This window comes from Somniosus microcephalus, chromosome 15 (assembly GCF_052327205.1).
Source record: "Somniosus microcephalus isolate GS21.2 chromosome 15, FLI_Smic_1.0, whole genome shotgun sequence".
In the NCBI taxonomy this organism is placed as follows: Eukaryota; Metazoa; Chordata; class Chondrichthyes; order Squaliformes; family Somniosidae; genus Somniosus; species Somniosus microcephalus.
The window spans coordinates 43,400,981-43,418,537 of record NC_141001.1 but is presented as its reverse complement, the minus strand read 5'-3'; the positions used below and the strand labels follow the sequence as shown (position 1 = coordinate 43,418,537).

The window sequence follows — 17,557 nt, the reverse complement described above, 5'->3', positions numbered from 1 at the left end:
GGGTTAGTTGGTGAAGTCAGCATGTTGCACAACTATAGAGACCAGGAGGTGTTGGGTTCAGTTCTCAGATTGTGCTGAGTTAGTGGAGCTTGACACGGGCAGCAGTAGGAGCATTGCAATTAGTCTTTATTGCTCCTGGGCATGGGCGAGGAACATAGACCATGCAGGGTGGCTACACTTGATCACTAGCAAGTGACAACTGTTGGAAAGTGTACATGTGAGGATGTCAAGTGAGGACAGGAGTGGGTTGATTGTGATGGCCTCCATGATAAAACAGTAACATTCACTCTGCTTCTCGGCTTCCACATAAGAATGACCACTTGAATGAGGTACAAGAGTCAGGACCTTCAGGGAAGAAGATTGAGAATAAGGAATAAAATAGAATGAAAGCATAAATTCAGGTTTGCAACCTAGAAGGGAAAACAACGGCTCAGCATTCAATATTTTAATGGGCATCTTGGTGACTGAGGAGCTGTCATGTTAATGTCTGGTGAAAAACAGTAGTGAGATCGGAAACCAACAGCACCACCTGCCGACGGCACAAGTAATGTCATCTCATTTTACGAGAAACCTAATTTTATGCAAATAATGAAGTCTGACAATGCAGATTGACCTCATTAAGCTGATAGTTTCTGTACAGTAGGTGCACTGTACAGTAGGTGCACTGTAATCAGCTAGTCTCCAAGCAACATCTCCTGTATGTCAACAGGCAGTCAGGTACAAGGGCTCTGAAGTTCCAAATAGGTGGTTTTAAAGAAAAAGTTTGGCTGCCATCTTGTTTTGCACAAAGCTGAATAATCTAATACTGTTCTAGAAATAAGATTTCTAACATAAGGATTAAAAAAATGCAAATATGCAAGAAAATGACCAAATTTGCCTAGACAGTAATGTGTCCTCATTCTCCTGCTGCTCCACCTCTCCTTCACAGTATATGAAGAGAGAGATTCCAATTGGGATAGCTGTGTTTCCGAGGAGCAGAGCTAAGTGAAAAAGAGCAAGAGTTCAGACTGAAATACCTCTGAAGTACTAAAAAGATCAATATACTGTTAAAGCAACACCAGCCCAAGACATGGCCTTCTCAATATGGTATCCACCTCAACGGTAGTCCGCCTTCCGGGAGCTCCTACCCGATCGTACGTGTGCGGATTTGACACCAGATTGAGTAGGCAGCATTTAACATAATTTTCTAGTAACACTTGAGGGGGGGGGGGCTCCAAACCAACCCTTTGCTCGAGGCCCTTGCAAGGCAAACGCCACTCCTGTTTTTATCTATGAACGCAGGCACAGAGATTGGGCTGCCAGGATGCTGGCTGTCCAGCCAGACATGGACAGTTGGTATGGATACAATCTATTTTATTTATTTGTGTACCTGAGAGATGTGCAAGTGTGATATATCATTTGGCTGAGGTGTAAGTGACTCGGGCAAGGGTTTTTGATAGATAAACAGATAAATACCTACATTCACACACACACAGACACACTCATTCATACATGTACATAATAAAGGCTCTCATCCAAAAACACAGGCTGGAGCGGAAAACGCGAGCTGAGTTGAACCATGGGAGGCTGCAGTGACACTGAGTGATAAGCTGGAGAAGGACAGCCCACACCTTCCTGTAACGTTTAGAAAGTTAACACAGCTGCAACCATGAGGATCGGGTGTCTGATCAGAGCCACAAAATACCAGCTCCTGGGCATCAGTATCGCCTTCCTGGTAAATATTAATAACATTTAGCACGAATTCTAATGTTAACCCATTCTAATGCGCGCCGTGCTGTGCTGAGACAGAAATGTTTTTGCCGACTGAGGGGAATTTAAAAAAAAGGAACGAAATTTGAAGTTCGTTATTTTTACTTTAATACAAAACTGGTTATTTCCAAACGACGTCCTTTGTAGAGTTTAGAACTTCTGGTATAGTAAACTGATGTTTGTGATGTACCAGGCGTTTTTAACTCAACAATTTTTAAAACGCCTCATTGGTTGGGCTAAGGCTGTTCCTAGAGTTGAGAATTTATTTTATATTTTAATGTTTTGTTGGTCGCCTCCACCCCGCCCCATCACCATTGTCTCCCCTCCTTTCCTTAAAAAAGACTTGCATTTATATAGCGCCTTTCATGACCTCAGGACGTTCCAAAGTGCTTCACAGCCAATGAAGTACTTTTTGAATTGGAGTCATTGTTGTACTGTAGGAATCGTGGCAGCCAATTTGCACACAGCAAGGTCCCACAAACAGCAATGTGATACTGACCAGATAACCTGTTTTTAGTGATGTTGATTGAGGGATAAATATTGGCCAGAAAGACTCTCCCGCTCTTCTTCAAAATAGTGCCGCGGGATCTTTTATGTCTACCTGAGAGGGCAGACAGAGCCTCGGTTTAACGTCTCCTCCGAAAGACGGCACCGCCAACAGTGCAGCACTCCACTAGAGTGTCATGGTTCTGATTCTTGCGTATGGTTTACCCCATCCCAGGCCCAAATAGTGAATGTCTGCAAGCTATTTGAGCCTTCGGTGCATCATAACTGAGCAATTATTTCCTCATGATGATTCATCATTAAACAGTACAATCACATGGTAGCAACATTCATCTGTGCCATATTTCTAAACTCGCAAGATGAAACAAGAGACAGTTTTCATTTTGGACACTTCCACCGTAGGCAATACGTGGAGTGAGTAAAGCTCACTCTGCTCGACTGCAACAATTTGCCTCAGACCCAGCTTTAGAAAAACACCTCTTATTGCACCAGTGTGAGTTTCCATTTCCTACACCAGCCATCTTAAGGTCTCTGAGAAATTGCCAGTTTAGTGACAATTTGTTTTAAGTGCAGTGGACCCATGCCCACTGAGAACTGGATTGAAAGAGACTAATTTACCTTATCCAGAATCATCAGTAGTTAAGTAAAACCATAATCTGTACAGACTCACAGTCAAGCGGTCCATGTTCATTGTAAACAGAGATTTCAACCGCCAAGAACATGTGGAGTTTCAGCCCTGAATGATGCTGTTTTTTAAGTCCTTTTCCATCAGCTGTCATCAAAACAGGAGAGATAGGCGACACTACAAATTTCAATTTCTAATGGGACAAATCCATTTATCAAAGCTTCATGACCTATCTTGCTGTTTGTCATGAGAATGGACATGGATTGGAAAGCCCTATTTTTCCAAGAGTATCTCCAACTTCCCCCAAAAACAGACTCAGTATTCTACCTCTTATTAATACACACACACACACACACACACACACACACTTGTGCTTTTCCATGAAGGGCTACTCCTCAAGCATTTGAAAAGGAAATGAAGTTTCCCAACTTGAGGATTGCAGTTTCTGTCATAAGAACTTCTTTTTCAAGAGCAGTTCATATTTATGTCACAGAGAGAATTATAGCTTCAGGGTAATTTTGTCAATGATAAAGGGAACAGAGGGCAAAAAAGTTGTCCCAAAATGCAGCAAGATAAAGTTTGGAAGAAAAACAAAGTGCTGATATCTATGGCAGAAGATTGGAGAACAATTTGGTGATCTAGATAATAACTTAGAAAGCAGAAGCTGATGTCAAACTGTTTTTAACCATTTAAGTTCAATAACTGCACCATGGATATTATATCAATGTTTTATTTATTAACCCCCATTCCGCCAAGGAAAAAGTCATGTTATAAAGAGTTTACCTTGGTATAACCCACAATCAGTTCCCGCAACCCTGCTGAAATCAGCAGGATAACTTTCTATGCTTGAGTTGAAAACATTAACTCAAACTCTTTTTGAAAAAAATCTGTTTAATCCAACATTGTTTCAAAGGAAGTAGTTAAGAACCACATAAAGTATATTTCCTAAAAAAGTAATATTCCAAAAAAAGGATTTTTTTCAGAAGGGGGAAATTCAGTTTAGGTTTCCTTTGTTCATTTGGGTTTTGCGACATACTGAGAATAGCACAAGTCCCTACTGCACGCCCAGCAGTAAATAGTTAATACATAATTAATTAAAATATATAGGTCAACCAGGTCAGAATGGAAGGAAGCCAGCATGTTTTGTTGTAACCAATTGTGTGCTTTGTTCTGTACCTTTCACATAGGGACTGAGTGGATGGATAGAGAAGCTAATTAAAGCATTGCAGCCACAGAAAAGCCACATATGGCTTAAATGACGCCAGTTGTCCACCCCTAGTGTAGAAAAACAGCTGAAGGCAGTGACAGTTTTAAGCTGTTGATGGCTTCCCCAGAATATTTGGCCAGTGGAATTTTTACATCCTCTGTTTGAATTGAGCGCTCAAGTGCACATACAAAGAAAAATCTGCATTTATATAGCGCCTTTCATGACCTCAGGACGTCCCAAAGTGCTTTACAGCCAATTAAGTACTTTTTTGAAGTGTAGTCACTGTTGTACTGTAGAAAACACGGCAGCCAATTTGGGCACAGCAAGCTCCCACAAACAGCAATGTGATAATGACCAGATAATCTGTTTGTTGATTGAGGGATAAATATTGGCCAGGACACTGGGGATAACTCTCCTGCTCTCCTTCTAAATAGTGCCATGGGATCTTTTACATCCACCCAAGAGCGCAGACGGGGCCTCAGTTTAACGTCTCATCCGAAAGGCGGCACCTCCGACAGTGCAGCACTCCCTCAGTAATGCACTGATTTTTGTGCTCAAGTCTCCGGAGTGGGACTTGAACCCACAACCTTCAGAGGTGAGGGTGCTACCCATGGACACTATAGGCTGACATACAGAATAGACTGTCAGCGAGTAGTTAATGCTGAGTTGCCTGATACCTTAAAGTTTAATGTTGATTTATCTTCTGGAGACGGAGAAAAAAAAACTTTCCAGAATCCTTGCACAAGAATGGGTTGGTTAGAATCCATGAAATGCAGATTGTACATTGTACGTGGAAAGAGGCAGCGGGTGGGCGGATTGTATTTATACAGAACAAGGAAAGGACAAAGAAGTTACAACACAGAAATAGGCCATTAATAGGGCACTTGTTACTCATGAAACTGTTACAACAAGAATCAGTGCCTTCAGAGGAGTTGTAGGAGAGAAAGTCAGAGTGGGGGAGGAAGCTAAAAGACTATAAATAAAATGTTCAATTTATTATCATCGCTGTCTTGTAATGAGCAGCTTAGCGCAGTCCAGACTCTCTCATCTCATTACTTTCCTCTTTGTTGTGTTTCACACTAGTTCCTTGGAGTTGCAGTTGCTGCAGTGACCTTGTGGACCTGCTTCAGTGATGAGTTAATTGTTATCCACAATATCACCATTGAAACCAACCGATACACTAGATTTCATGATCTTGGTGAGTTAACTTGCAGACAGCTAAAAAACAGACGCCTTTTCCATACTGACAAAGACATTTCTTCAATCCTGATGAATCACAACCTGCTAATATATCACAGTTCTGTGTCAGGACTATATACACACACCAGAATTTAGTTAAAATAATGAGCTAGCAATAATTTTAGTATCTTGACCCACTTAATTATTCATTCTCAGTAGAAGCTAAATTAAAACTAAGCTGAAATGTTATGACCTATACTGACGGTTGAGCTGACAGGGTCAATGTGCGACACTGTCAACCGTGAGGGATTATGGAGTGTCCTCCTCAAATTCAGCTGCCCTCAAAAGTTTGTCACCATCCTCTGCCTGCTTCACGACGACATGCAAGCCATGATCCTGACCAACGGATCCACCACAGAACCAATTAACGTACGAACCGGGGTCAAACAAGGCTGTGTCATCGCACCAACGTTCTTCCCGGTCTTCCTTGCTGCAATGCTCCATCTCACCCTCAGTAAGCTCCCTGCTGGAGTGGAGCTAATTTACAGAACAAACGGGCAACTGTTCAACCTCCGTCGCCTCCAGTCCAGATCCAAGGTCGTCCCTTCCTCTGTCGTCGAATTACAGTATGCAGACGATGCTTGCATCTGCGCTCACTCGGAGGTCGAACTCCAAACCTTCATCAACACCTTCACCGAAGCATACGAGAGCATGGGCCTTACACTAAACATCCATAAGACAAAGGTCCTCTACCAACCTGCCCCCAGCACACAGTACTGCCCTCTGATTATCAAAATCCACAACAAGGCCTTGGACAACGTGGACCACTTTCCATACCTCGGGAGCCTACTGTCAACAAGGGCAGACATCGATGACTAAGTCCAAAACCGCCTTCAGTGTGCCAGTGCCGCCTTCGGTCACCTGAGGAAGAGAGTGTTAGAAGACCAGGACCTCAAACCCGGCACTAAGCTCATGGTCTACAGAGCAGCAGTGATACCCGCCCTGCTGTATGCCTCCGAGACATGGACCATGTACAGCAGGCACCTCAAAGCACTGGAGAGGTACCACCAACGCTGCACTCCGCAAGATCCTGCAAATCCATTGGCAGGATAAGCGCACCAACGTCGGTGTTCTTGCTCAGGCCAGCATCGAAGCTTTGACCATGCTCAATCAGCTCCGATGGTCGGGTCACATTGTCCATATTCCCCTTACGAGACTCCCAAAACATGCGCTCTACTCGGAGCTCCGGCATGGCAAGAAGAGCCCCAGGTGGGCACAGGAAATGCTTCAAGGACACCCTCAAAGCCTCCTTGAAAAAGTGTAACATCCCCACCGACACCTGGGAATCCCTGGTCCAAGACCGCACAAAGTGGAGGAGAAGCATCCGGGAAGGCGCCGAACACCTCGAGTCTCTTCGCCGGGAGCAAGCGGAAGCCAAGCACAGGCAGCGCACGTCAACCCAAGCACCCCACCCACCCGCACCTTCAACCACCATCTGCCCCACCTGTGACAGAGACTGTAGGTCCCGCATTGGACTCATCGGTCACCTGAGAACTAATTTTTAATGTGGAAGCAAGTCATCCTCGGTTTCAAGGGACTGCCTAAGAAGGAAGAGTCCAATAATAGGCACAATGCTAGGAATCACTAAATTTGAACACAATGGGGAAATAAAGTCTCTCAACTGGTGCTTCACATAATGGAAAACTGTCCACTGGAAGGCTATATTATGCGAGTAAATATGAGCCAGATATTGTCTTTCATAACTGGGACCCGAGTTCAAAACTAGCTCATAATCATGGAATGAAAGTCCCTCTGTCTGCTGGCAATAAGGGTCCAACATGAAATGGGTAGTATCTCAACAACAACTTGAATTTATATAGTGCCTTTAACATCAAGAAACATCCCAAAGAGCTTCACAGAAGCATAATCAGCCAAAAATCAACACCAAGCCAAAGAAGGAAATATTAGGATAGGCGACTAAAAGCTTGGTCAAAGAAGTGGGTTTTAAGGGCGAATCTTAAAGGAGGAGAGATGGGTAGAAAGGTTTAAGGAGCAATTTCCAGAGCTTGAAGGCACGACCACCAATGGCGGAGCAAATGGAGCGGTGGATGCACAAGAAGCCGGAATTGGAGGAACGCAGAGATCTCAGAGGGTTGTAAACTGGAGAAGGTTACAGAGATACATATGGGAGAGGACACTAAAGGACTTAAACACAAGGATGAGAATTTTAAATTTAAACCGTTTGGGGACTGGGAGCCAATGTAAATCAAGAAGAACAGGGCCGATAGGTTAGCCTTTGTGACTGTGACAAAGGTAAACTATCCCTCCTTGTCCTTCTCGACTTGTCTGCAGCCTTTGACACGGTTGACCACTCCATCCTCCTCCAACGCCTCTCCACCATCATCGAGCTGGGAGGGACTGCACTCGCCTAGTTCCATTCTTATCTATCTAATCGTAGCCAGAGAATCACCTGTAATGGCTTCTCTTCCCTCTCCCGCATCGTTACCTCTGGTGTCCCCCAAGGATCTATCCTTGGCCCCCTCCTATTTCTCATCTACATGCTGCCCCTTGGCGACATCATCCGAAAACACAGTGTCAGTTTCCACATGTACGCCGACGACACCCAGCTCTACCTCACCGGCACGTCTCTCAACCCCTCCACGGTCTCTAAATTGTCAGATTGCTCGTCAGACATCCAGCACTGAATGAGCAGGAATTTCTCCAATTAAATATTGGGAAGACCGAAGCCATTGTTTTCGGTCCTCGCCACAAACTCCCTTCCCTAGCCACCGACTCCATCCCTCTCTCTAACATCTGTCTGAGGCTGAACCACACTGTTAGCAACCTTGGTGTCATATTTGACCCTGAAATGAGCTTCCGACCACATATCCTCGACATACCTAAGACCACCTATTTCCACCTCCGTAACATCACCCGTCTCTGCCCTTGCCTCAGCTCATCCGCTGCCCTAACTCTAACCCTAACCCGCTGAAACCCTTATCCATGCCTTTGTTACCTCTAGACTTGACTATCCCAACGCACTCCTGGCTGGCTTCCCACGTTCTACCCTACGTAAACTTGAGGTCATCCAAAACTCGGCTGCCCATGGCCTAACTCGCACCAAGTCCCGCTTACCCATCTCCCCTGTGCTCGCTGACCTACATCGGCTCTCAGTTAGGCAGCGCCTCGATTTTAAAATTCTCATCCTTGTTTTCAAATCCCTCTATGGCCTCGCCCCTCCCTATCTCAAATCTCTTCCTGTAAAACTTCCTCTACACCAGGGATATTCAAATTATGGTCCGTTGTCCAGATCCAGTCAGTGAGCTTGGGCTGTTTGGCCTGTAAACATGGATCGGGTCTCTTGGATCCTCCCTGCATCGGCCTGGCTCCCAGCTCCTCCCCTCCATGTGGTGCCCATATCCTACCACAGGCTGCTGCTGCTTCAAGTGACTGACACTCTGTGGGTTGGAATTTTCAAAATATCAAGAATTCCCATAACATCCATAATATGCAGGGGTGTTCAATCCCATAGCAACAGGAAGTTGGGGATGGGAGCTCATTTTTTCCCGCCTCTGTGGAGCACCTAGAGACGTTTTTCCATGTTATAGTTGTTATACAAATGCAAGTTGTCATTTATTCACAATCTGACAGAGAGATCACAGGATGGCTGTGTTGGAAATGGAAAATTATCACAATTGTGCAATATGGGTCTGTATTCGGAGGTCGGGGCTGAGGCGCATTGTTGGAGAAAGCTTTCCTTTGCATTTAATCGTGCTGCACCTTGCCTGGTAGTGCTTGATGGGGCAGCACAGAGAGAGCTTTACTCTGTTTCTAACTTATGCTGTGCCTAATGGGGCAGTGTAGAAAGAGCTTTACTCTGCATCTAACTGTACTATAGCTGATCAGGAAGTGCTTGATGCTGAAGGTACCTGAAGTAGAAAACGTTCTATTCCCCAGCAGTAACCTTGGTGACCAACCCGCCCCCACCCTGCCAACCCACCTCTTCCCCTAATCATAAAGAATTAATAAAAAGTGTCCATGGAATAGTTCTGTACAGAAACCTTCTGGAGCGGGATCATAGTTTGAAGAGACAGGTGTTCGATAGAAAGTTTGTTTGGCTGCAAGTGTTTGAGTTCAGCTCAGGAAATTAGTTTGCGACATTGCAGGCTCAAAGATAACTCAGCCCCCTGCTCAGCAGTGAGGGCCTCAGCACAACAGGGTAAAAATGCTCATTTATCATGCCACCAGCTAAAATTGTACAAAAGTTATGCCCTGACACATTCTTTTCATCATAACGTCTTAAATTAATCAACCGCCGAATTATTGAAGCAGTTACGGACAACTCAGTGACTTGGTAAAATCAAACAAACTACGGCCTGGTGGTTTTTATTCACCAGTTAAATGTTGCTGTTCAGCCAAATTGCATCAGTCACATAAATTCTCCTGGGCGCAGTTGAGCCACATGGAGGGTGCTTTCATCGCACTTTGTAATGATACAGATACTCCTGAATTCAGCTAGATGTAGCGCTGCCTCTGCATGAAATACTTCCACAATCCTGTGGAAGATAAATACTCACTGATCTAATGAGGCACAGTCTCATACTGTCACAGAAACATTCTCGTCGTCTTGTATAATAGAAATGTTCCTGGAGCCAGCAAGGAATGGAATCAGCCCAGTTGCTGAGTTCAGACTGTTCCATAATACACAAGACTGTATTTCCCTGCATATAAAATCACATACATAAAAGGTCAATCCCTGAACTATTAATCATATGGCATAATGCCACGCTATTTAGAGCACCTTCCCTTGGTGAATACCTCAGCAATAGCCTTAAAGGGACAGGCCAGGTTAGCAGCTGAACATCACAACCATGCGGCAGACCCTGGATTTCCACGAGGAATGCCACGGCAGATCAGCTAGTATATAAACAGCAAGAGGTGCTACAGTGTGTTTCAAAGTTACACCCGTGGAGCTTCAAATGTCAAAGATAAATACCACTCTGTGGTCCAAACCCATCAATATGCTGCTTCTTGTACAATATTCCAGCCTATATATTAATTTAACAACTCCAGCCCATGTAATATTCTCCTTGTGCCACATTCAGCCTGTATGATAGTCTTTCTGTATAACATACTCAATCCGTGTAATTTCTATCTGTATAACACACTCAACCTCTGTGATGCTCTTTCTGTAACATACTCCTATGTGGTTTCTTTCTCAATCTTTCTCTTTCGAACACTTTACCTGTGTAACACAATCCAAACTGTAATTTCTCTCTGGCCTGTGTAATGCTATCTCTGTAACAGGCCCAATTTTTTTCCCCTCTCTCTGACACACTCACTTCATGTAACACATTCCATCCTATGTAACATTCTGTCCCTGATACACTTGTCCCATATAAGACTCTTTCTCGAGCACACTCCAGTGTGTATGATTTCTATGCAACACTGTGTGTTGCTGTGTGACAATTTGCTGTGTAATCCACTCCAACTTGTGTAATATTCTCTCTGTGTAGCACTCTCCAGCCTGTTGAATACTTTCTGTGGAACTCTCTCCTAGTTTCTGTTCCCTGATAGGGTTAAACAGTGCCGCTGGGAGTGCTCAGTGCATTATCTGAGGGGCCCTCGCTCTGCTATCTCTCAGTGACCATGCTATGTACTGCTTCTGCTATCAGCAACTGACAGCTCAGCAACAAAAATCACCCTGGTTATTTTTCTTGCTTCAAGTCACTAGTTCTTGTAAATTTTGAGCAGAGTCGGGAGAGCTGGTGCTGTGTACGTGTCCTGAGCTGTTTTCTTCTGTCTCACCGAACAGTGAAACCTTCCTCTCTAACTGTAACGTGACAGTAGGAGATTCACATTGAAGTGGAATAAACTTGTTTAAATAGTAAATTCTGGCTCTCCGAATGGCCATGGGGTAGATGCACTGTGTAGTGTGGGACTGAACCATGTAAACCGGGAAGGTGCCAGAACCACCTAACACTCACTTTCCAGTGTTTCTCCCATGGGCGATCAGGTAGTATACAAGCAGCAGGATGTGCTATAGTGTGTTTCAAAGAAGGAACACACACTGGGGTTCAGATATCAATGATAAATACCACTCTGATCCAAACCCATCAAAATGTTGCTGGGTTGTAGAATATTCCAGGCTATATATTAATGCAACAACCCAGCACAATTAATACTCTCTCTCTATAATACGCTCAATATGTACTGAGTACACTGATCTCAGTCGGGGCAGTGCCCTGGGATAGCAAAGGGAAATCCAACTCCTGATTTTTATCCAGCCACTCCTGCTGCAATGTGCACGTGTGGATGTTGAGTGAAGACGGGCCTGAGTTCAGCTGTTATCCCTTTGATGGGCAAATAGCCACCTAATACTCACCTTCCAGGCTCATGAATAATGATCACTTGTTTGAGGTTTGAGGAAAATTGCTGCCCCGCTGTGGAACTGTACCCCAGTAATAGTCAACACCTTCAAGGGTAAAGAAGAGGGGAGAGGGGGAGAAACTGGGAAATTGCAGTGGAAATGTCATGCAGGGAAGGCATGTAGAATCAAAGAATGGTAACAGCACAGAAGGAGGGCATTCAGCCCGTCGAGCCCGTGCCGGTTCTATGGAAGAGCACTTCATCTAGTTCCACTCACCCATCCTTACCCCATAGCCCTGCAAATTTCTTTCCTTCAGGTACTTATCCAATTCCCTTTTGAAAGCCATGATTGAGTCTGCCTCCACCACCCTTTCAGGCAGTGAATTCCAGATCCTAACCACTCGCTGCGTAAAAAAGTTTTTCCTCATGTCGTCTTTGGTTCTTTTGCCAGTCACATTAAATCTGTGTCCTTTGGTTCTCGACCCTTCCGCCAATGGGAACAGTTTCTCTCCATCTACTCTGTCCAGACCCCTCATGATCTTGAACACCTCCATCAAATCTCCTCTCAACCTTCTCTGCTCTAAGGAGAACAACCCCAGCTTCTCTAGTCTATCCATGTAACTGAAGTCCCTCATCCCTGGAATCATTCTCGTAAATCTTTTCTGCACCCTCTCTAAGACCTTCACATCCTTCCTAAAGTCCGGTGCCCAGAATTGGACATGATACTCCAGTTGAAGCCGAACCAGTGTTTTATAAAGGTTCATCATAACTTCCTTGCTTTTGTACTCTATGCCTCTATTTATGATCCCATATGCTTTTTTAACCACTTTCTCAACCTGCCCTGCTACCTTCAACGATTTGTGCACATACACCCCCAGGTCTCTCTGTTCATGCACCCCCTTTAGGATTGTACCCTTTAGTTTATATTGCCTCTCCTCATTCTTCCTACTAAAATGTATCACTTTGCACTTTTCTGCGTTAAATTTCATCTGCCACGTGTCCGCCCATTTCACCAGCCTGTCTGTGTCTTCTTGAAGTCTATCACTATCCTCCTCACTGTTCACTATGCTTCCAAGTTTTGTCTCAACTGCAAATTTTGAAATAGTACCCTGGACACCCAAGTCCAAGTCATTAATATATATCAAGAAAAGCAGTGGTCCCTGGGGAATACCATTGTATACCTTCCTCCAGTCCGAAAAACAACCGTTCACCACTACTCTCTGTTTCCTGTCACTTAGCCAATTTTGTATCCATGCTGCCACTGTCCCTTTTACTCCAAGGGCTTCAACTTTGCTGGCAAGCCTATTATGTGGCACTTTATCAAATGCCTTTTGGAAGTCTATGTACACCACGTCAACCGCATTGCCCTCAGCAAAAAACTCGATCAAGTTAGTTAAACACGATTTGCCTTTAACAAATCCATGCTTTGAATTTCCTTTATGTTAACTGCCAATCTATTCTCATACTCTCTCTTTGCCCCTCTTATTTTCTTTTTCACTTACACAGGGGGCCGAGGAGGAGACTCCTTGGGAATTCTGGGGTGTCCTAGGCTCGTCCCCCTCCTCCCTGGGGGGCAGCCAGACACTGGATTTGCTGGCAGCATGGGGCAGGCAGGCGCCAGAGATGCCTCCATAGAGGCACAGGTGCCCACCTGCTCTATGCTAATAATCAAATTCCCTCCTGCTGACCCCACATAATCCGATGGGATCAGTACTGGAGCACACGTCTGGCCTAGAGAAAGTGGATTATACTAACCTTCACCATACAGTGGTTCAGCACTCCCTCTATTGGCCTTTCTCTCGATTATAAACACATAACAGTACCTAATCCTACATCATTCTGTGGCCTCTTTGGGTCAGATTGCCAATACATGATAAATTAAAGGAAGTTTTGTGCTGTGTGCTCAAGACTACTAGTAAATGGATTAACACTGCCCAAACTAAATTTCCTTGTAGGACCCTTACAGCAAGTAGACAAGAAGTGTTTCAGCCTATCATTGGTTAGATTTGAACCCGGGTCCCAAAGGTTAAAGGTCAGTGTTGAACCTGCTCCCTACTGTGCATTTCGTCAATTGCTAAAGATGGTGAGATTTTCGTGTGAGCAGCATTCGCCCAGTCTACCACAGGTGAAAGCCAATTGTGTTGCTATGTCTATCCCTACAGCTGTGTACAGTGGCCTGTCCACCAGCATCTTCCTCGCTCTCCTTGGAATCATCTGTCTGATTGGAATTGTGAAAGAATCAGAAGGCTTGCTCTGTGTGGTAAGTAGTACATTGTTTGGAATACATCACACAAGGTCGCAGGTCATTATTCAGGTAGCAATGAATAAATAGATTGTGTCGGAGGCACACAAAGCTTTGTGTTTCAAGCAACGATCTGACTGTTGTGTGTGTGCATGCACATTTTGTGTGTCTGTCGTTCTCTTTCAGTCCTTTGTCTCTCGTCTCCTGCAACTGCTACATTGCTGGTGCCCTCCCAGCACCAGCATGGTTCCGGGGCTCCCAGCAGCATTATATATCCCAGCCCAGACGTGTGTGCCACCCAGACGTTTTTTGAAAATGCCAGTCACTTGGTATCTAGAAGGCTAAACAAATAAAAAAGAAAGTAAGAGCTTAGGGCCATTCCCAACACGTAACCTACCTCCAAGAAGGCCAGCTGTCCACGAAGAGACAGTGGACCAAAGCAGGAGAGAGACTAAGCCAGCAAGAGCAACCCACCTGAAGCAGGTAAAAACTAAGAACAAAACCAGAAGTACGATTAGTTAATGTAATCAAGTGCCCCTGCTCAACAAGGTAAACCTCAGGAACCATATCCAAATGAATTTATCCAACTACTAAATGCATGTTTTCTCTAGCGTATGCTCAACTGATGAAAATAAGCCCAAAGTACCAAAATATCAACCTATAAGACTCCAAAAAAACACACATTTGCCCGTAAACTTTGGAAAATGAATTAAAAAACAAAATAAGACCCCAATGTGAAAAGGATCAGTAGACTTCTATGTCATTTCCACTAGATCCCCATTAAACATTAGTTTCCCTTCTTTACTTACACTGGGTAAAGAATACCAATTGTAACTTCAGGGAATCCAGGACCAAATTACTTGATATGCGGTTTGTGCTGGGTTCAAATTGCAGCCCAAGTGAGCTGCAACCTGCAAGAACGTACTGAGCGCACACTGCAAAACAGAATTAATCTGAAAGTAAAATGATAACAGTTGTAGCAATTCCCCCAATTGTGAATAAAGCACTGACGAAACACTGACAGGATCATATAAAGACTGAAAAACAATTTAAGATGATAATTGAGAAGGACATAAGTATGATGAAAACCAGGTTAATAGATTGGAGAAAAGCTGATTTTGAGGGGCTGAGAATAGAACGTGGGGAAAAAAATGGGCAACATTATTATCAAACAACGATGTAGAACAGCAATGGGAAACATTTAAAACGGTGTTCAACAGAGTGCAGGAACAATATATTCTGCTAAAAGGAAAGAACAAACTAAACAATAATGAGACTCCATGGATGAATAAATCCATAAGGGAACAACTGAGGGTAAGGAAAGAGGCATACATTAAGTACATAGACAGCAGGGGAGTGCATGATAAGGGAGAATATGAAAAGATTAGGAGAGAAGTCAAAAAAACAATTAGGGAGGCAAAGAGGAACTATGAAATTAAATTATCAAGGAACATAAAATAAAATAGTAAAATATTTTATAGGCACATCAATAAAAAAGGAAGGTTGGGATGGGAATAGGACCATTAAGGGATAGTCAGGATAATACCACAGGTAACGATAGAGAGATGGCAGAAATATTAAATAATTATTTTGCTTCAGTATTTACCAGGGAGATAGAACAGGTGGACATGACATTGGATGATGAGATTAGTAATGAGATAAGTGCATTTAAAATAAAAAAAGGGGATATATTAAACAAACTAATCAAACTCAAAGAGGATAAAACCCCTGGCCCGGATGGATTGCATCCCCGCATTTTAAAATAATCTAGGGAAGAGATAGCAAAGGCATTACTACGCATATTTAATAATGTCAGAAAAAGGTATAGTGCTAGAGGACTGGTGGATAGCTAACTTAATACCGATATTTAAGAAGGGAGATAGAACATGTCCAGGGAATTATAGACCAGTCAGCTTAATATCGGTGGTAGGAAAAATAATGGAACCCCTACTAAAGGAGAGAATAGAAGAACATCTAGAAACCAAAAATATAATAATGAATAGTCAGCATGGATTTCAAAAGGGAAAGTCTTGCTTGACCAACCTTATTGAATTTTTTGAAGAGGGAACAGAGGGAGTAGACAATGGTAATGCAGTGGATGTAATTTATCTGGATTTTCAAAAGGCCTTCGATAAGGTACCCCATAATAGACTGATGAACAAGGTCAGAGAATGCGGAGTCAGGGGACAAGTAGCAGAATGGATTGCTGGCTGGCTTCAGGACAGAAAGCAGAGAGTAGGAGTAAAGGGTAGCTATTCACAGTGGCAGAAGGTGGGTAGTGATGTTCCACAAGAATCAGTGCTGGCACCACTGCTGTTCACAATTTACATTAACGATTTAGACTTTGGAATCAAAAACACAATTTCTAAATTTGCGGATGACACCAAATTGGGAAGGAGCTAGTCAATACTGAGGAGGAAGGCAACAAATTACAGGAGGACATTAATAAACTTGCAGAATGGGCATATAATTTGGCAAATAAAGTTCAACAGATAAATGTGAGGTATTACATTTTGGTAGGAAGAATAGGGAGGTCACTTACCACTTTCCATACCTTGGGAGCCTACTGTCAACAAGGGCAGACATCGATGACGAAGTCCTACAGAGCAGTAGTGATACCCGCCCTGCTGTATGCCTCAGAGACATGGACCATGTACAGCAGGCACCTCAAAGCACTGGAGAGGTACCGCCAATGCTGCCTCCGCAAGATCCTGCAAATCCATTGGCAGGATAGGCGCACTAGTGTCAGTGTTCTCGCTCAGGCCAACATGCCCAGCATCGAAGCTTTGACCATGCTCGATCAGCTCCGATGGACGGGCCACATCGTCCGCATGCCCGACACGAGACTCCCAAAACAAGCGCTCTACTCGGAGCTCCAACATGGCAAGAGAGCCCCAGGTGGGCAGAGAAAATGCTTCAAGGACACCCTCAAAGCCTCCTTGAAAAAGTGCAACATCCCCACCGACACCTGGGAATCCCTGGCCCAAGACCGCACAAGGTGGAGGAGAAGCATCCGAGAAGGCGCTGAACACCTCGAGTGTCTTTGCCGGGAGCAAGTGGAAGCCAAGCACAAAAGTGGAAGGAGCGCACGTCAACCCAAGCACCCCACCCACCGTCTGCCCCACCTGTGACTGAGATTGTAGGTCACACATTGGACTCGTCAGTCACCTGAGAACTCATTTTCTAGAGTGGAAGCATGTCATCCTCGGTTCCAAGGGACTGCCTAAGAAGACGAAGGAGGGTCTTGGCTGGGGAGAGAAACAAAGGGATCTCGGAGTACAAATACACAAATCACTAAAAGTTGCGACACAGGTTAGCAAGGCCATAAAAAAAGCAAACCGAGCACTCGGGTTTATTTCTAGAGGTATAGAATTGAAAAGTAGGGAAGTTATGCTAAACCTGTATCGAACCTTGGTTCGACCACACTTAGAGTACTGCGTACAGTTCTGGTCACTATTATAAAAAGGATATAGAGGCACTGAGTCCGGTAGGGGGCGACGGAGAGTAAACAGAGAAAGGAAAGGAATAAGGAAGCTGATGGCTGAAGGAATACATCCCGTGTCCGTGTGTTGAGCACATTACATGGTGACAGAGGTGGCAAGTACCTGAAATACCCACGTTAAAGACTGTCCGCGTCAATGGAACTAACTTTCCCAGTGAAACCAGTCAGCTCCCGGTGAGT

General features: G+C 44.2%; 1 protein-coding gene across 1 annotated transcript in view; it reads left to right on the top strand.

Annotated features, from left to right (window-relative positions):
- Positions 1-1,496: 1,496 nt before the first annotated feature.
- Positions 1,497-17,557, top strand: part of LOC147106663 (tetraspanin-32-like) — a 212,866-nt gene continuing 196,805 nt past the window's right edge. The window contains exons 1-3 of the mRNA XM_086007699.1: positions 1,497-1,714; positions 5,169-5,283; positions 13,796-13,893. Coding sequence (XP_085863825.1) covers positions 1,649-1,714; positions 5,169-5,283; positions 13,796-13,893 — 279 coding nt within the window. The 5' untranslated portion in view covers positions 1,497-1,648. The remainder of the gene's footprint in view (positions 1,715-5,168; positions 5,284-13,795; positions 13,894-17,557) is intronic.